Source organism: Balaenoptera acutorostrata, chromosome 15 (assembly GCF_949987535.1).
Source record: "Balaenoptera acutorostrata chromosome 15, mBalAcu1.1, whole genome shotgun sequence".
Lineage (NCBI taxonomy): Eukaryota > Metazoa > Chordata > Mammalia > Artiodactyla > Balaenopteridae > Balaenoptera > Balaenoptera acutorostrata.
The window spans coordinates 89,939,586-89,959,659 of record NC_080078.1 but is presented as its reverse complement, the minus strand read 5'-3'; the positions used below and the strand labels follow the sequence as shown (position 1 = coordinate 89,959,659).

The window sequence follows — 20,074 nt, the reverse complement described above, 5'->3', positions numbered from 1 at the left end:
GCAATTAGGTGCCAGCTGCTGTCTGCCCCCAAACACGTCACCTGCTCCGAGCCGCACCTCCGCCCACCGGCTCAGAAGCGCCTGGCCTCCAGCCCTGAGCGCCAGCCCCTCCAAGGGCAGTGGGCCAGGCATGCACCACATGTGCAGAGCTGCCAAGGGCCACTCTGGGAGAGGAATCTGGGGACCCCCTTCTCCCCATGTGCCAGCAGAGAGAGTACCCGGTGAAAGCGACCTGAGACCCAGCCGGGGCCCCAGGGGTTCAGGGCCAGCAGGTCACCCTATGGGCGCCCCCAGTGCTGGTAGGATGCCCTCTGTGTGCGCGGGGCCGGAGGGCAGGGTGAGGCACCAGCTCTGGTTCCCGGCCTCTGGAGCGCCTCCCCAGCATGGGGGAAGGGGGAGACCCGGCCAAGCCCTCCCCCGATGCCCCAGCATGGGGGAAGGGGGAGACCCGGCCAAGCCCTCCCCCGATGCCCCAGCATGGGGGAAGGGGGAGACCCGGCCAAGCCCTCCCCCGATGCCCCAGCATGACGCCGCGTGCGGCAGAGACAGGGAGGTGGGCAGAGGGCCTGCCTGCCGTCAGCCTGAGCGGGGTCCTGGCGATGGCTCGGAGGGATCTGAGGATCTGAACATGAACAGTAGTTCTCAGGCCGTGGCGGAGGCTGGGAGGAGCCATGCCCCAGCGGGAGCCCCTGGAAGGGACCGGCTTCCCCCCGGCCCCGTGGGGGCAGGTAGAGGGTTCCCCACTCCCTTCTGTCGCCTTGGCGGGAGCTGGCCAGTGGCTCAAGAGGAGGCCCTCAGGTGAGGACAGGCGGGCTGGGGACTGGGGCGCGGGCGTGGCAGACGGGCGTCCTTCCGGGACTGGGAGACGCCCCAGGGATGCTCCGAGAGGGGTCCACCCACTCCCTTCTGCAGAGAGGGCGGCGCCCACCTTCCCTGCGTAAGCCACCTCCCACAGCGTGGACAGCAGACGGGCCCATGGAGACCGGGGTGGGGGGGGGCGGTCTGCTGGCTCTTCACTGCGCAAAGGGAAAGGCCACCAGACCCGCTTGTTTTCTCTCAGGGACTCGGCTTCATGGCAGAGCAAGAGCTGAAGGGGCTCTGGGTGGGAGGAGGCAGCTGGGAGTCCTGCTTGGTCCAGGCCCACCCGCTCCTCAGCTCATTTCCTAGCAACCACCCCTCGCCGGCAAGCGGCTCCCGGAGTCTCTGCTTGAGCCGGGGAAAGGGCCGCTGGGGGCGGTGGGCCACAGACTCTGGGTCCACAGGGTGCAAGTCCCTCGTCCACAGAGTGAGCCCTGCGGGTACAGCTTCCCTGTGACCCATCCTCCCGTCAACTGATTCCGAAGGGGTTCCTCTGACACCCCAGCGGCGCGTCTGCCCCAGGGTCGCTCTCCCTGTGCTGGCGCCCACTGCGAAGGCCCCGCCGGGACCAACCACAGCCCGCCACGTGCTGGCAGCAGGAGTCGGGCTCGCAGCGCCTGCCCCTTCCCGCGGGGTGAACGCACAATCACAGCGCCCCATGGATCGTGCCCCACGGGTGGTTCGTGGCCAGCAAGCAGTTGTGAACTCAGGCGTGAGTGGCACGTTCCACGTGGATTTCCCTCTAAGCACCAATTCTCAGAAGCGGGAAGAATTGCTGAGGACATCGTTGCTAGAACACGTCAGTGCATTTCTCCCCAGTTTCTCCATCAGATTGCATGCGGGTCTCACTATCACCATGTACACAGGGTGAGACCAAGAGATCGATGACGCTGGGCAAAATCCAGATGTTCACACGATCCCCTTACTTACACTGGGCAAGTCCGCTCTTAGAATATTTCAAAACAAATCTAGTCTGGGTCATTTTTGCTTCAAAGTTTCAAGAGAAACCTAGCCCTTCGGGTTTGCCTTTCCAATATCCTCCATTACTTCATCTGTTGCCAAAATTAACAGCTGTTACCAAAACTCAAGTCCTGTGCCCAGCCTCCTCCCCCTCGTTGTCCCCAGGATGTCCCCAGGTGAACGTCACGTAGCCCAAGGGAAGCAGCACCTCCTCTGGGAGACCTGCTCTCCACCCTGCGGCCCGCGGCCCCTCTGCGCGTCATGTGGGGTCTCCTCCAGTGGTCCACCCGCAGACCCCTACCCTCCAGGGAGCCGACCACTGTGCTCCCTGCAACTCCCAGGGGCCTGGCTTGGCTGCTGTGCCCCCCTCACCCTCCAGCCCTGCGACCAGGACCGGCCTTTGAGCAGGAGGGTGTGTGATTCAGCTATTCTGGCTGCATGAATTCGAACCCTCCGAGCCTCAGTTTCCACACTTCACAAGTGGGGAAACACCACCAGCCGCCAGCGCTTCCATGAGAATCCCTGAGATCGGACGGCACTGTGCAGCCGCTGCAGGGCCCGCCACATGCGTGGGGCTCTGAGCACCGCTCCCACGTCCTTCCCCTCCCGCCTCCAAGTTACAGCCTCAAAGGTTGGAGAGATGCTGGGATGCTTTGGGGTCCTCTCATTCTCCTGACTGGCAAAAGCCATCCACTCAGCCACTATCTGGTGAAGAATAAGATGGTCCCAGCCCCAGATGTGTTCACTGTCTAGCGAGAATCTTCACCCCTAAGATCGTCGTAGTGGCTTATGCCCTGGAACCATGCAATTAGGCGGAGAGAGCTGGTCCAGGCTGGGGCAGAGGGAGCACGGAAGAACAGCACCCCCCCCTCAGTAACTAGAAAGCTCTGTTTGCCTCCATCCGCGAGTCTGGAAGCCCACAGAAATGTCCATCAGGGAGCGGCCAGCACCCCCAAGCCCGCAGCACAGGCGGAGCAGCACCGTGGTGAACGCAGCCCCAGAGCTGCCCCAGGGGCGGGAGGTGGGCTCGGAGCCCCTTCGTCCCTCCGACAAGCCTCAGGCAGGGTACCTTGGCCGCAGTTCAAGTCTGGCCCCATCTCACAGGAAATTTATAAAAATTAGACGGGGCATCCAGAGCCACCCGGTACATTGGGGGCCTTCCCTTCCTCCTCCAGTGTTCTGAGCCAGATGCATTGGCACTACCCCTCGCCCGAAAAGGGGGGATGCGAGAGGCTGGTTTCCTTGCCAGTCACTGGACACCATTCACTGGAGCTCTGTCTGGGCAAGATGGCCCAGGGGCCGGCCCTGGGAGCCCCGGGAAGAGCCCAGGCCCACAGAACCTGCAGTCCGAAGGCCACGTGGGGTGGTGCTGGGGCAGTCCAGCACGTAAGCATTGGGGTGGCTTTCTCTCTGGCCTCCCCCCAGCCCCTCCCCTCCACACACACACAAAGGCTTTGGCCAAGCTCAGGACGGAAGCCAGCAGGCGAGGGCAAGTCGACCTCTGGGGAGGAAGCCTGGCCCCCTCCTGCTTCAACCCAGCAAATTGCCGTGTGTCTGTCCTCCCTCCTGTTCAGGATGCCCGTCCCTGTGAGGCCAGCCTGGAATCTGGAAAGTCACAGAGCTCAGCCGATACATAAGCCACTGCCTGCCCTCAAGTCAGTGGAAGACTCGGGCGTGGGACAGCCTGTGCCCTCATCTCTGGCCGAGGAGCCACTAAGACAGCACCTTGCTGCTGGCTGAGGACCATGGTGACGGTCATGTCCGAGGGGTGACAAGGTGTGAGCACATCTGTGCCACCGTGCAAGGCTGGCTGCGTGGTGGCGCCAGGACCAGGTGGGAGAGGACGAGGCCGGGCGAAGACAGATGCACACAGGCCAGGCAGAAAGGGGCCTCGTCAGGGAAAGCAGGGGCCCGGGCGCGGTTGCTCAATTCCAGGCACCCAGTGCAACGTTTAGGACGAACGGGGTCACAGGCGTGCACCATGCTGGGTGCGGGCAGGAAACCTTTCTTACCTGAGGTCGGCACCTGTGGGCTCTGGGGGAGCTGAGTGAGAGAAAGAGAAACAGGGAAACTCGTGTGGGAAGCAGAACTGAAAAGGCACGTGTATCTTCACAGCACAAGCGACTGAAGAGCGGGGGCGACCTCCGTCCTGAACCCCGCTTTCCCTGGCCTCCTAGAATGTCCTCCAGGGTCTCACAGAGGCAGCTGCCTCCTCCAAGCCGGTGCTCATGTCAGACCTCCCCCCCCCCCACCGGTGGCTGCTGGTTTTGCAGAGCCGGACAGAGGCCCCAGCTAAGACAGGCTCCCTGGGACAGCATCTCTTTCTCTGATCTCAGGGAGAGGTCAGCTTCTGGCTGGAAAGAGGACCCAGAGGATGAAGCTGGCTGGAGAAGAGAACAGGTGGCCCAAGCACCTGGTCCCTCAGTGATGGGGCCTCTGGGACAAGAACTTTCAGGAGTCTGCCTGGCAGACACTTGAGAAGCTCGGGGCGTCTGGCCCCTCCTTGAGGGCCACCCACGCCCAGGAGCAGTGTGTGCCCTGTGGGGTCGGGGTGGCAGGGCTGGCCAGGGTGTCGGGACTTGGTCCTTGCCGAGCAAGCGGGGCCTCAGCCCCTCTCCCCACCCCAGTGCCAGCTCGACCCAGCAACATCCCAATGCCCTCAGCGCCAAGACTAACCTCCTGGGAGGCAGAGAAGCTAGTGATGTGAGGCTGGCAGCCTTTCCTTCCCAAACAGAACAGGTCTAACCAGGTTTTGCTTTCCCCACTCTGCAGCGCCGGGGGCTGCCACCTCATCTCCTCCCCAGCAGGTGCATCTGGGCCAAAAGCCCCCCAGTGGCCGTGGCCCTCAAATGCACCCTGAGGCTGAAGAAGCCTGAGGCCACCAGGTGCCCAGCGTAGGGGAGGAGCGTCCCAGGGGCGAGGCACTGCTGCGGAAAGTGGCATTTACAGCTTTAGGACCTGGGACTCTTGGCCAGAGACAGGCTGTGGACGGCCCAGGCCAGACTCTGCTGGGAGGGGAGGGTGGAACTCACCTCGGAGGGCCTTGGATCTTGTACGAGCTCTCTTTTCGTCATTTTCTAAGCTCATCTGCAAGTAAAAACAACTGTGCTGTCAACGGGAAGAGGGCAGAACCACCCCTGTGTCTGCAGCGTCACCTCCAGGCATTTTCTGTCTCAAGCTTCACCGGCGCCTGTGAATCTGACACAGGAGACAAGGACAGGTCACAGGGCAGGAATGGCCTGCGGACCTGCACGCAGCAGGTGAGGCAGAGGCGCTTCGGGGCGGAGACCGCTGGCCCCGTCGTGTCCCTCGTCTCCTGCTGCCCCCAGGCTCACATCCGAGGAGGAAGCTGCAGCCACCAAGCCTTCATTAACGTCGGGGTGTCGTAACACACGGTCCCCTGGCGACACCACCCACCGCAGACTCTGACCCCGCTGTGCTGAGAGCCCAGCTTCCCCTGGGAGTTGGTGACCCCGGCACTCGAGGGTCGTCTTGTCAGAAACAGGTGCCTGGGACCTGAGCGGGGCACTGTCCACTGTGCGTTGTCCCACGGAGAGCCCAAGGGGGCAGCCTGAGCTTGGGGACCTGATCGTCCTCAACATGAGCTGGGCACCCCGAAGCGTGGGCGCTCCCGGCAGCACAGGGGCCTCCAGGCACCACTGCCCAGTGGAAGAGAGTGCAGGCCTTCCGCATCGTTTAACATTTTCTAACAGCCACGTCACAAGTGTAAACAGAAGCGGGTGAAATTGATTTTAATACTGAACTTTACTTAGCCCAATCTGTCGGAAACATTATCATTTCAACAGTATCAACAGAAAAAGTTATGAACGGGATTTTGTTTAGTGCTAACTCTTAGAAATCCTGCACATGTCCTGGACTCACGGCCCCTCTGAGTTTGACCAGCCACATGCCAAGGGCCCACGGCCACGGCACTGGCTCTGGAGGCGGGAAGCAGATGGGGGTGAGAGCTGGTAGGAGTGCAGGCCGAGGTGTCACCTGGACCCGACACACAGGCCACCCTCCCAGAGATGCTGACTCCCCCAGGAGAGAGTGAGCGGAGGCCCTCGAGGGGCACGGGGACCCCACACTGTCCAGACCCCACACGTCCTCTGGCCACCCTGCCTGAGCCCATCAGCTCCTGCCCCGCATTCTCTGCCTCAGACCCACTTCCATGCGGGCTGCTGCCCACGCCCTGTCCTTCCAGGGAACGAGGCAGAGCCCCGCGAGGGCAGGGACGCCCCCGGGGCACGGGTCATCACACAGGATCCTCAGCCGGGTCTGGGCAGGAGCAGGAGACAGAAGGGGCCCTCTTCCCGGCACGTGTGCCCTGTGGTCAGGGAGGGCAGGGAACAGCCCCACCGCCCAGGCCCCCAAGAGGCCATCAGAGCAAAGCCAGGCGGTGAGAAAGGAGCAGCCGGAGAGGGGCTTCAGTCCCCAGAGGCCAGCACGGGGCAAGCAGCTAAGGTCCCGCTCAGGAAGAAAGACGAGGGACTCCTCCCATTAACTCCCCAGCTCGTAAGCTAGAACTTGCAAAGTGAGCCCCCCACCCCGGGCAGCACGAACGTACAAAGGTTCATGTGCCGTGTTAAGGACGGAAATCACAACCTGGGGTAATTTATGCAGACGTCGACTCCAGGCGGTAGAGCTGAGAGCTATGCGTTTACAGCCTCCCGACAGCACGGACGACAATTACTATAATTTCTATTTTTAAAGCAGAGTTCCCCATGGACCAATGGCTCACATTTAAAGTGAAGAGAGGAGCAGGTGTCAAAGGGACTTCATTACATTTATGAGCCTTCAAATGTCGTCTGCGCTGAGCCCAGCACAGCGGCTTCCGATGCAGTGGCGCAAAGGGGCCGAGGCGTCTGATTGCCAGGCCGCTCTCAGCTGAAATGCAATCTACAGCTCCTTTTTTTTTTTTTTTTTTTGTCAGTTTTCCCAAGGAAATTGGCGATCCTTCTGCTAGGTTAAAGCGTGCCTTGGCAATTTGGATTTCCTGAAGATAAATTATTCAAAGAGCACAGAATAGAGAGGGTTGCAGGATGTGTACGGGCGCTGCTTGCACACTGCAAGCTCCTGTTGACAGAGCTGACAGCTGTGGCATTCATTCTGCCAAGCACCTTTCCATTTGCAATTTATCTGCATCAAATGGTCAATAAGTGAGAAGTTCTCTCCAGTGCACGGAGCTTTGATGTGAAAAGGGAAAACACTGAACCAGGGGAGGAAGAACTAGGGTTAGCACTTCAATATGAGAATGAGCTTCTAAGAGGCGGATGCCGCCATCGACGGGCAAGCAGGGAAACCTTGATTTCTGAACCAGCTCCACTGGGCTTTTACTGTCTTCCTTCTCTGAGGGTGGTTCTCTGCACCCTCCCACCCTCAGCACTGGTGCCTCATGTGTGGATGGGTAGCTCAGCCTGCTGGCCGCCCCGCCTGCTGCCGCCACCACAGCAAGACAGGCCAAGACAGTGAGACACTTCCCAATTTTTCATTAATTTATTTTTTAAAATTCTTCCCTTGTTCTGAGCACAAACCAGTCAAGTCTGTTTCTGAAAGGCCCACACATAGTTGAGTGACCTCCCACCTGGAGGGTGAAAGGCCCCCGTCCCGGCCTAGCCGGCCTCAATGCCCCCCCTGTGGGGCTAGCGATCTCTCAAGAACTGGTCCACGCTGCTTCTGTGACACCAACTGCATTCCGCCACCAGCGGCCTGTCTACGGCTGCCCTGGGTTCCCTAAACCAGCTCTTCGCTCTAATTAATATTTCAGTTGTTCTGTCTTCAGTAGGAAAACTATGGGAGAATAATTTACAAACGCAAGCACACCCCGTTTGGCCACATCTCTCCTTTTTTTATTATTTATTTATTTATTTTTTGGCTGCGTTGGGTCTTTGTTGCTGCGCACAGGCATTTCTCTGTTTGCTGTGAGCGGGGGCTACTCTTCGTTGCGGTGCGCAAGCTTCTCATTGCAGTGGCTTCTCTTGTTGTGGAGCATGGGCTCCAGGCACGCGGGCTTCAGTAGTTGTGGCTCGTGGGCTCTAGAGTACAGCTCAGTAGTTGTGGCACACGGGCTTAGTTGCTCCGCGGCATGTGGGGTCTTCCCGGACCAGGGCTCGAACCCGTGTCCCCTGCACTGGCAGGCGGATTCCCAACCACCGCGCCCCCAGGGAAGCCCTGACCACATCTCTTAACCAGCGAGAACAGTCTCTTCGCCCTTCTTCTGAACCTGCTTTGTTGTGTCACGTGATGGTCTCACTCAAGGTGGTGGCAATGCTTGCTTCTGTTTTGTATTTTTTGGAAAGTCAAGGGTAATCGTGTAAGCTCTTCTTAAATGTAAACGGTTCTCACAATGACTTGTTACAAAAACCAGCCCCTTCCACATGGCACCCTTGCCAAACCTGAGTTCCCGGGTTGGATGTTTACAAACCCGGGGACCAAGAGAGCAAACGTGCCGAGCAACCTTGAAACCAGCAGCTCCTTAGGCTGTGGTTGTGAGAAGGGCTCTCAGAATCCAGACGCACAGCCAGTAACGCAGTTGACGGGGTGGCCTCTTCCCCGGGAATGTCCAGTCAGAGGTCCAGCGGGCTTTGTGCCGATCTTCAACTTCACCCCCAGAACCCAGGTCTGCCCACCCCCTGCCAGGTTCAGGGACCTGCAGGCGGTTCCTGGAGGGGCGCCTCCCCTGCTTCTCTTTCTTGCTCAGTCATCCTCTCTCTGTCCGTCTGTCTCTCTGTGTCTCTCTGAATCTCTCTCTCCGGCTCTCTCCCTCTGTCCCTGTCTCCCTCTCCCTGACTCTCTATGTCTCTCTCTGTCTCTCTTTCATTCTCTTTTCTTCTTGGTTCTTCCGGGGGCCTTCACAGCTGAAGAGCTCGCCCCCTCTCCACCCTACACCACGTCCCTGCCCTTCTGCACCACGGCTAAGGGCTAGACGAAAACCAGACTCCACGCTGCAGCCTGGCCCTGAGCAGCCCTGGACGTCGCCTGACTCTCTGGCCCCTGCGGGCTGTCCTGGCCTGAGTAGCACCAGCTATGGGACCCGAGGCAGCAGGCCCCTCACTCCAGAGAAGGGGAGATGTCAGGGCGTCGGGGGGGAGCTCAAGAGGAAGGGGCTGCTCAGCCGTGGGAGCCTGGGTGGGAGTGGGGAGGCCCCGTGGATCAGAGAGGACCTGAGGACATTCAGGGAAGAGGGCCTCAGGGGGCGTGTGCCCCTGACCCGTGGAGACAGTGCACCCTTGGGTGGCCAGCACCTCTCAGTGGTCAGGCCTGCGTCCTCCCTCTTTGCAGCCCCTCTCTCACTCTCCCCCTGGGCCTGCTCAGCTCCATCTGAAATAAGCTCAACCATTCATGTTTTTTTGTTTTTTTTTTAAATGGCTCTGATGTCCTGCTAGCCATCTTTTTTTTTTTTTTTAATTTATTTTATTTATGGCTGTGTTGGGTCTTCGTTTCTGTGCGAGGGCTTTCTCCAGTTGTGGCAAGCAGGGGCCACTCTTCATCGCGGTGCGCGGGCCTCTCGCTATCGCGGCCTCTCTTGTTGCGGAGCACAGGCTCCAGATGCGCAGGCTCAGCAATTGTGGCTCACGGGCCCAGCCGCTCCGCGGCATGTGGGATCTTCCCAGACCAGGGCTCGAACCCGTGTCCCCTGCACTGGCAGGCGGATTCTCAACCACTGCGCCACCAGGGAAGCCCAACCATTCATGTTTTTGAGGTCAGTGTCTCCCTGCAGAGACCTCATTCACTGCTCGGGGCATATTGCGGAAGGTCAGACAAACAGGCAGATGGACAGACAAACTGGGACAATCTGAAACGTCTCTGAGATCCTGGAGCTGGGGAGGGTGGCCAGGAGCTGTCAGAGCAGAGACCAGAGCCTGAATCTCTCTCTCCGGCTCTCTCCCTCTGTCCCTGTCTCCCTCTCCCTGACTCTCTATGTCTCTCTCTGTCTCTCTTTCATTCTCTTTTCTTCTTGGTTCTTCCCGGTTCTTCTCCGAGCTGCTGGAGAGTCCAGGCCGCCTGGGACCACAGAGGACTCGCGCTGGCCCTGGGCTGGAGGAGGAAGTCCGGGAACTCAGGCTAGTGCTCCATTTTACTTAGGATGCGTTCCAACAGCCTGCAAAGCTGGGGATTAGAACGGACTTAGGGCAACTTTTAAAATGCACAAGATTACTTGGGTGATAGCGTCCCTTTTCCTCCGGGAAGACCCAGATGGAGAAGGGGGAGTGTCTGCTGACTCGCAGGACCAGGCAGCCTGCCTAGAAGGAGGGGGTGACGTGGGGAGAGGAGGGCAGAGGAGGGGCACGGTCTGGGCTGGTTTTATTCTCTCACCGTGCACACAGCCTGGGGGCAGAGTGTTGGGACAAATCCATGCTCCTACCTCTGGGGAGACGCTCCCCTGAAGGATTTCAGAGCAGCTTTCAAGTACGTCCCCTGCTCCCTCTCCCACCAAGCATTCCAGCGGAACCCTCCCCACCCCCAGCCCAGCCCGCAAGCCGCAGCAGGGGCAGACCCAAGCGCAGCCCTCTGCTTTGAAGATGCTGAAGCCCTGCTGTCTCAGGGACCCTCAGCATACATCCTGCTCTCCATTCTCTGATGGCTGAGGCTAAACCACACACCCGCACCCCTGCACCTCCTGACAGCTGTCACAGCACCCCTGGTTCCTGGCGGTGACGGTTGTGTCCCCCTTGGAGGACGCCTGACTGTGTGTCTGAAAATCTCTGACACTCCACCCATTGTTCAACCGACTGGCGGCTGAATAGACCAGCCCTCTCCTTGGGTTGTAGAAAGGACACCCCGTGGAGCATTATTTAATGCACGTCTTGGGAGGGGCTCTCCTGGCATCTCCAGGCATGGGGTCATGGCTCACTCCAACCCCTACATTAAAATTATAACTACATAATAGACACCCTGATACAGCAGCCATGCCTGGGTCCATCTGTCTAAAACTTCAGCATAAATGGAGTTTCCACCTTCTCAGGGTGGAAATCTAGCCACATCCAAGGAGGCAGGTCAGAGGACACACCCGGCGCCACCTCCTTCCCTCGCCGGGAGCGTCCACTGGGGTGGCAGGAAGGAGGCCCCGCTGAGCACTCGTGCAACCACCCTGCCCTGGGCTGCATATCGCTAGTCATCCACTGAACACCCATGATCTGGGGCCCAAATGCCTCATTCTTCAAGGTCAAGAAGAGGTTTAAGGTCCTACCATCCATACCTACTCCCTTTCTCCTTAAGTTTAAAAAAAAAAAAAAAAAAAAGCCCAATGCCCAGCACTTCCCACAAAGCACACAACCACCTAATCTTGTCTAAGAGCCCCTTCCAAACGCACCTCCGAGCTGTCCACACGCCGGGTGCTGAACTCAGAGGCCGAGGCGGCTGTGAGCACCTCCCACACAGGACTCCTCTGCCCCCACCGCCCTCCAGGCACCGAGCTCCCCAGCCCCCCGCCTCCTTCTCGGGCCAGCCGTGCCATTGCGCGTGCTCTGCCCTCTTGTGCCCCCACCCCTTCTCGGCCTCCTCAGTCAGAAGGCGCCCCCGCGCCAGCCCCATAGTCCCTCCTCCTCTGGCTCACTCTTCTTGGTTTCTCTGCTCAGAGCAGTACCTCTGGCCCTGCCTGCCCAACTAGAGGAAATGACCCTAACGGAGCAGCTGTGAAACAGTGGGCGCTGGGGGAGAAGCTGAGCGTGGCCACGGGCATGTCCCCAGCAGGTCCCACACGCTCCAGGCTTGTCACGCCTGAGCCGCGGGGTGACCACAGCCTTCCTACCTGTCCCTTACACAACGCCAGCCGCTGTGAAGACACGGCACCCAGAGCCCCTGGCCTCAAATCAAGTCGCTTCGTGGTCACGTGATCCCTGAGTGCTCAGGGCCAGATGGGCGAGGCGAGTAAGTCATTCAGTCAGGTGCAAATTTAAGGGGGAAACAAAACTAAGTGATCAAATTAAATTTAATGCAATATTTTAAAACATCTAAATTAATGCAAAAATTCCATGATGAGCAAAATAACAAAACTTTCAATAAAGACCGGGCCAGCATTACAGTCTTTCCTTTTACATCAGGCTCAAACGTGGCTCAGCAGAGCACTGACGATCACACAGGAATAAGAGTGTGAGTGGAGGTGCTTGATGAGATGCTAGGACAGACCCCTTCCATGTGCATTCCAGTCACCAGATTCAAAAGAAAAATGCTGGGCTTCAAGAGTAAAATACAAGCACCCTCAAATGAGGTTGCCGCCTAAAACTTCACAGCCCTGCCTGTCTATAGCCTGGGCTGCCACTTCTCGGTGGCCATGCTCTGGGTCATGGCTTGGATCCTTGATGGGGAGCGTCTACATGTCAAAGAGTATGAGAGATCAGAATCTGAGATCTGGGAAGGGATGCCCACCAAGCCCGCTGTCACCCACACTTCCATCTCTGAGGGTCACCTGAGCCTGGGGACCTGGCTTCACCCAGAGCACATCCAGAATTAGAGGTTTGGTATGGCTATGAGTGCATGTGATATCTGGGCTTGGAGCATCCCTGTGGAGGTGGAGTGCCCGAGTCACCTCCACCAGCGAGTTCCAGGCAGGTATGAGCAGGGCACCACAGGCCCCCACTTGGGAAGATTGCAATAAACCAGACCAGCGGACCTCAGGAGTCCCTGCAGCAAAGGCTGCCCAGCGAGCAGCGGGGAGAACAGCAAGTACTGAAGTGCACCAGGGAGCCCGGTGGGACCGGGTCCCAGAGCAGAGACCTGGCAGACGTGGGACCTGCTGTCACATTTTAGTTTTACTCTACTCAAGAGTCACTTTTCTTCCTTTAATTTTAAAGTGACAAGATCATTGATGGTCCTAGCCTCCACTTATTCTTTGCCTAATCTAGACTGATAATGACTAGACCAAAAGTCACCTCCACGCTCCACGCCAAAGAGTGAGAAGGACCCTTGCCCGGACCCAGGGGCCCCAGGTTGGGGGCTGCGCTCCAAGCACCTCACCTTGCCGTGTCCGCCCAGGAAGAGTCTCGGGGTCCTGCAGTTGTCGGTCTTGTCTCCGTGCGTCCACCTCTGACTCAGCAGCTCACCCCGGAACTCATTTTCTGAGAGTCAGAAAAAGAAAACCTAATGAACGCCAGCTGTGCCAGCTCAAGGGGAGAAATCGAGAAACTTGGGCCACTCTTGTACACAGCACTCACACGATCCTTGTTTTCTGGAATCCGCCAGAAAGACACCCAAGGTCATGGCCCCATGACCGTCTCAGGAATAAAGGACAGGAGCTCTTGGGGGGAAATCACTCTCTGCTTCGGACAGTCCTCAGGGGCTTCTAGCACCCTCAGCCCTGCACCATCATCCCAGCTCCTGCACTGTTTCATGGAACATGTCAGGAAGTGGGGGTGGATTTCCACTAACAGCCACTCCAACCAGGGGGCTGGCACAAGTCAGGTGAGGTCCAACGCTTTGCCTCCCCTTTGCCAGGGTTCCCGGCATCTTTCCTCTCCCTGTGTTTCTGCCTCTCTCCAGGGCAATACTTCCAGTTAATATTTAATTCCTCACATAAATTCACACGTCAAAGCAGAGGCTAAAGGCATCAGCTGGACCGGACAAAGAAATGCATTGTGTACCTATTCCTTGCACGGCACTCCCTTGTTTCCATGACAACCAGCTTTCTACAACTGCAGCGTTTCAAAGGAAGGTCATGAAGTAACCAACAATAAAAACAGGAAATGAATATTCCTGCATTCTGCTCTCTGCTCCTCCTTGGAAGTGAGTTTGGGTTCTGCTGAAGGCAGGTCAGGCACACTGCTGTAACACCCATCATCCTTCTTTCCTCACGTTTTTGATGTGCATCCCCAATGCTGTTTTGCTATAATTCCACCACTCCTGCCCTGTGCTCCGGCCACACTGCCCTCTTGTCTGGAAACGTCTCCATCCCATTAAAGAGCCCCAGTAGCACAGGAGGGAAGCAGATTGGTTGTCAAGGAGACGGCCTAATGCACGGTCTTCAAAGGAATGGGTAATACCACCAGAATTTGGTACCTACTGTGTGCACCAACTGTGTGCCTCACCCTCACTGAGCTGCAGGGGGCGCCCCTGAGGACTGGACTCCACGAGAGAGGTGTGAACCGGACATCTCGGGCCAGCTGCCCCACGGCCACCAGCAGACGGTAAGAGGAGCCAGGCCCACCCACCCAAACCTATGACAGGGGTCGCCCAGGGCCCCGGACCCCGGAGGAGGAGGCAGCAAACAGCATCTGCGGTGAGGAGAGAGCAGACAGTCTCCTCCAAAGGCGATGGAAGGGAGGACGCTTGGGAGGTGAGCTGACAAGAACGGCTCTGGCCACGGGGTGTGCGTCGCGCTTGAAGACGGGTGGTAGGAACTCTGCATCTAGAGCGACACTGGCGGCTGGGAGACCCCTGGCCACAAATGGGGTTCCCTTTCCACACGTACCTCCCGTCAGAGAAGACGCTGCAGGAACCCTCACCCTGGGCTGATTTGCGAGCCTCCAGCGGAGTTTCTTACCATGGTGACATACGTGGGGCAACTGGGCACATCTCCCTGGCAGCTGGAGGGAAGGACAAACCCTGAGATCTGTGCTGCCGCGCGCAGGATGGCTCGCTCCCCCTCGGCGTCCCAGCAGCTGTCCTGGAAGCCCCCCTCCCAGGTCTTCCTGCTCTCGGTCCCACACGCTTCCCAGAGAAGCCCAGCAGGTGAAGGGCGCGGGTCTGTGCCGAGGGGCCTCCGTGTTCTGTGACGGGAGGGAACCAGCTCACAGGGGCCTCGCCGCTCTCTCCTGAAGCGAAGCCCTGTTGAGGGGAATCCTCCCCTCACCTGCATTCCCTGTGCCCCACGCCGGCTCAGGCCACACAAGAGGGCCTTAAGAACATCTACCCCGGACTCCCCTGGTGGCGCAGTGGTTAAGAATCGCCTGCCAATGCAGGGGACACGGGTTCGATCCCTGGTCCGGGAAGATCCCACGTGCTGCAGAGCAACTAAGCCCGTGCGCCACAACTACTGAGCCCTCGTGCCACAACTACTGAAACCCGCGTGCCTGGAGCCCGTGCTCCGCAACAAGAGAAGCCACCGCAATGAGAAGCCCGCGCACCGCAATGAAGAGTAGCCCCCGCTCGCCACCACTAGAGAAAAGCCTGTGCACAGCAACAAGACCCAACGCAGCCAAAAATAAATAAATAAATAAATAAAAATAAAATAAAGACTATGGTCTGTAAAGCTTAAGAGAAAAGAGTAAAAAGAACAGGTGCCGAGCATCTCCCTCACAACAACACCCCAGCGATGTCTTCAGCACCAGCCCTGGGAGGCGGAGGGAACTTGCAGGAGTCACACACCCCGAGACCAGAACCACACGACGTGGGTCCGTAATTGACACGATTCCTTCCTTTTCCCGGGAATTTTCTGGTAGCAAACCATAGTCGCCACAGTAAAGTGTGGTGGTGCTTCTTCTTTGCTTGGAGATAACCCCGGGGCCCCCTTGGTCCCCCGCTGGGACCCACCTACGTCCCACCGCAGACAAGCCCTCCGCTGTGTGGACGCACTGAGCTGCAGCACCCCGGCTGCCACAGAGGCCGCACTTGGGCCCACACACGCCCAAACCACGGCCGCCAGCCGTGGGGCAGGAGGAAGAGCCATCGGAGCCTGAGCGGCTGGACACGGCGGCCGCGTGAGGGTGGCTCTGCTTCCCTCGCCCGGGATCCGATGTGGGGAGGGCTTTCCTCAACACCAGCCCTTTGCCTGGGCTCTCGGTCTCTAGTGAGCTCGTCTGAAGCCCTGCTCCCAGACACACAGAACAAAGAGGCCGCCTGGGAGCCGGTGGCCCTGGCCGTGGCCTCGCTTCGGGACGGCCTGCTCCCTGTCGCCCCAGCGCCTGACCCCACGGAGGCCCCAAACTCACTTCGGCAGGACTCTGGCCGGCAGACAAGCTCAGAAAAGCAACCAGGCCTGTTAACAGCCGCACTCGGGCCCTCAGGGCAGGGAGTCTCCTGGGAGCTCAACTGGCATTGCCCTCCTGGGGCCAGAGTCAGGTCTGTCCCTCTCCTAATGACGCCGGTGTTCAAGGTCAGATCAGGCCTCCCCAGCACGTGCCACTTTGGCATGTGGATTGTTTAGCTCTGAAGGCAGTAGAGACCCTGTGGACTCAAGAGAAGCTCCCGTCAAAATGTTTTCAGAGTCTTCACTGGATTGTGTGTCTCCGGTGACCTGCCTGTGGAACCAAGAGCTGTCACTACCGGCCTTCCACCCAGCAAGCAAAGGAGGAGGGTCTTCGCTTAGAGGGAGCCCCCATCTTGGCTCTCCCATGCCCCCACCCGGTAGGACCTGTCAGCCCCTGATGCCCCGCCTTCCTCTGTCCCCGCTCTGTCCCATCCTGGCTGAGCCCACCTCTCCCCCCGGGGCTTGTCAGGCCCTTCTTCCCAATGCCAATTAAAGTGTCCTCGGAGAAGCAACCATAGACCATCTTCCTCTCAACTGTTTGCTCACCTGCCCTAACTGGACCCTTCCTGGGGCTTCTCGACTCTACAACAAGCTTGAGGCGTCCGCATTCACAAAACACCATCTGTCTGGACTCCGCACCCCAGCCCCGGGGCTCCACATCTCCACCCGCTTCACCGCCCGATTTCTTCAGGGACCCCGAGAAGCTGACTCCGTCCCTGCTCCCAGGCCAGCTCCCAGCCCTCCACCAAAGCAGCAGCCCTTGAAGGGTCACCGGTGACATCCTGGCCACCCGCCCGTCCTGCACCGATACTCGCTCCCTCCCTCCTCGCCTGGGGTACTCCCGCCGCCAGCAGCCTCTCCTCCTCCTGCTCCGCTGGCCATCCTACCACCTCCTCCTCTGACTTCTCCCCGCCCTGCTCCCAGCCTGTCCTGCGCCCTGAATCCTGCCTGTTATTTTCTGAATCTCACCAGCATCTGAGCACTTTTGACCTCTCCAGCTGTTCTGTTTTGTTTGCAAAAATTGATAAACTGATTCTAAAACTGATATGGCAGATCAAGGAACATAGAATAACCAAAACAATAAAGGTGGACCTGCCTCACACCATACGTAAAAATTCACACAATGAATCAGAGATCTAAACATCTGTGTTAATACTCCTAGAAAACGCAGGAGTAAATCATCCTGACTTTTTGAGTTAGGCAGTGGTTTCTTTGACAGGACTCCTAAAACACAAGCGACAAAAGAAGAAATGGATGAACTGGACATTATCAAAGTTTAACACTTTGGGAAGTCAAATAACACCACCAGTCAAATGAAGAGACAACCCATAGACTGGGAGAAAACATTTGCAAGATCACATATCTGATAAGGAACTTGTATTCAGAGTATAGAAAGACCTCTTACAACTCCAGAATAAAACAAATAACCCAATTTTAAAGCGGGCAAAGGGGAATTCCCTGGTGGTCCAGTGGTTAGCACTCGGTGCTTTCACTGCCGGGGCCCGGGTTCGATCCCTGGTCGGGGAACTAAGATCCTGCAAGCCGCACAGCGTGGGCAAAGGACTTGAATAGGGATTCCTCCAAAGATAACATACAAAAGATGCTCATCATCTAGTCATCAGGGAAATGCAAGTCAAAACCACAATATGATCCCACTGCACACCCATTAAAATGGCTATAATTTTTTTTTTTTAAAAACAGACAATAACAAGTGTTGGGGAGAATGTGGAGACCCTGGAGCCCTCGTACGTTGCTGATGGGAGTGTAAAATGGCACTACTTTGGAAAACATTCTGGTGGTTCATCAAAATATTAAACATAGACATACCATAGGCCCCAGCAATTCTACTCCCAGGTACAGATCTAAGAGAAGTGAAAGTATATGTCCACACAAAGCCTTGTACCCAACTCTTTATCACAGGTTTATTTATACTAGCCAAAAAGTGGCAAAAACCCGAATGTCCATCAATTGCTGAACGGACGACGCAAGATATGACGGAATAGTATTTGGCAATAAAAAGGGTTAAAGTGTCCGTCCAGGGTCCAGTGTGGGTGAACCTCAAAAGCATCAGGGGAAGAAGCTCAGTGGATGAAGTCAGACAAAAGAAAGATCCCAGACTGTACAGTTCCTTAGTTAGAGAATGTCCAAAAATGGCAAACACATGGAGACAGAAAGCAGATTAGTGGTGCCGGGGCTCAGGGGAGGGGCAGCGGGCGCGCCTGCTCACGGGCACGGGGTCTCTTTCTGTGGGGACGAGAACGTTCTGAAGTTAGACTGTGGTGATCGATGCCTAACCCTAGAAATATGCTAAGACCACTGAACTGTGTACTTCTAATGGGTGAATTTTGTGACGAGTAAATTATATTTCAGTAAAGCAGTTTTTTAAAAGTCAACGGCACACACGAGGGAGCATAATGGTGAGAGCCCCACAGGCAAGCTCTCAACACACGGAACTCCCACCCGGACACGGGTACGATGACCGACTTTAAAGAGGGAGGAGGCCCGCGGCTCGGCCCAAGCGAGCAAAGCTGAGGAAACAAGCAGGGCAGGGGCTCCCGTCCACGCCAGGAGCGCAGGGCGGGCGAGGCATGCTCCGACTGCCAGGGCCGTCCAGCCACAGGAGGGCTCGGTGTGCTCTGGGCGCTGCAGGAGGTCCATGTAGTGGAGGCTCACATCAAAAATAAATTTCTGACGACAGGAGCTGCAGGACCAGCGGTGAACTGCGTCCTCCGTGATGTGTGAGCCGCTGGCCCGGAGGCCTGGGGCTGGTCAGTGAGGCCCCCCCACAACCCAAGACCCTCGTACGGGGCAGCAGGTGCAAGCACGCTGCCTTTGGCTCCCCCAGCCTGGCTTCTGTGGGCCTGTGTCCTGGGCCCACCTGGAGAGGAGGTAGGGCTGGGCCCAGGGGTGCAGGAAGAGGACGGCTAACGGCAGCGGTGTGGGACGGGCCTTGGGGGGCAGGGCGAGGCGTCTCAGACCCCACCCCACAGCAGCTCTGGGGACACAGGCCAGGAGAAGACAAGTGCTTCTGTGTAGCAGGGACACCGTGACCCCGAGCAGCGCACGCAGCCCTTCTCTGCCACGTCAGGACCGTCGGCAGCTCACGGCCGAGCCAGGGCTGCAGCCGATCTCTCCTTCCCTCACCCCCACGACTGACCACATGGCCCCGTGCCCGGCCTGTGCGTCAGTGCGGCTGCCACGCCGGGGCCCCCGCTGTCCTGGAGAGGCCAGGCCTCCTCCGCCTTCAGAACCAGTCCCCAGCAGAGACCCAAGGACGACTATATAAACACATCTTCCATTTAAAAGGAAAAATTCTCTCCTCCTTTCATCTCAATCCTCATTCGTCCTCCCCTTCCGGCTATTCAGGTTTAAGGCAAAGCCCAGAAAGGCAGGAAGAAAAGGGTTAGAATACAATTGTAGCAACAATGTAAGGCCCACACAAAACTGACCACAGGTCACAGTAGACACTGGGCGGGGGAGCGGGGGCTGTGGAGTCACAGCCCAGAATTCTCCCCTCTGAAGCCAGAGGACCTCTGAGCCCAAAGCCCTGAGGCGTAGACGGTGTTCGCAGACACGGGAAGCCCTCGGAGGCCCTTGGAGGGCCCAGGCCACGTTGCACAGCTCCCAGGGCTGCAGGACGAGGTTTAGCATCCCTCCAGCGTCAAAGGGAGTTCCCAGGACCTTCCTGAGACCTGTGGGCCAGAACCCTGGGCAGGGTGGGGTGTGGAATGGATCCGGGAACCTTCAGTGGATGAGTGAGGAAGCATCGTAGGAAGCGCCCCTCCTCTGCAGCGTGGACGGCGTCTAGGAGCAGGAGGCAGGACAGAGCCAGGGACGGCGGGACAGAGTGGAGGTGGCCTGGCCCCGGCAGTAGCAGGTAGAGATTGGTATGGGAGGTTTTTTTAGAAGGCTTCACACCATCACATCTGTCTTCCCCAGTTGGGAAATAAAATGCAAAACCAAAATGAAATATCCAGTAGAAGAGTTGGGAGAGAGAGTCAAAGAAACATGCTAGAAAAGTAAATGAAAGAAAAAGACAGAGAGAAACTTCCCTGGCGGCCCAGTGGTTAAGACTCCGCGCTTCCACTGCAGGGGGCGCGGGCTCGGTCCCTGGCTGGGGAACTAAGATACCGCATACTGTGCGGGGCAGCCAGAAAAATAAAGAAAGAAAAAGACAGAGAGATGGGGGAAAAGGAGGAAAAGCCGCGCAGGACCTAATGGCCAACCCCCGAGTTCCAGAGAGAACCAAGAAAATGAGAGGGAAACATGTACTAAATAATAACAAATAATTTCCCAAAACTAAAGGAAATTCTATTTTTAGATTGAAAGGCCCATCAAGTGCCCAACACAGTG

The 20,074-nt window shown here is 57.7% G+C and overlaps 1 protein-coding gene across 10 annotated transcripts in view; it reads right to left on the bottom strand.

Annotated features, from left to right (window-relative positions):
- MYT1 (myelin transcription factor 1) overlaps positions 1-20,074 on the bottom strand; it is a 65,494-nt gene that overhangs the window by 31,832 nt on the left and 13,588 nt on the right. For 8 of the 10 annotated variants that reach the window (XM_007185173.2, XM_007185166.2, XM_007185168.3 and 5 more), the window contains exons 2-4: positions 12,775-12,875; positions 4,851-4,905; positions 3,831-3,861 (exon numbers count right to left, since the gene is read on the bottom strand). In XM_007185173.2, coding sequence (XP_007185235.2) covers positions 3,831-3,861; positions 4,851-4,905 — 86 coding nt within the window. In that variant the 5' untranslated portion in view covers positions 12,775-12,875. Of the gene's footprint in view, positions 1-3,830; positions 3,862-4,850; positions 4,906-12,774; positions 12,876-14,224; positions 14,307-20,074 lie in introns of those variants that run through there. The other 2 variants (XM_007185172.2, XM_028167277.2) reach the window with 1 other exon arrangement.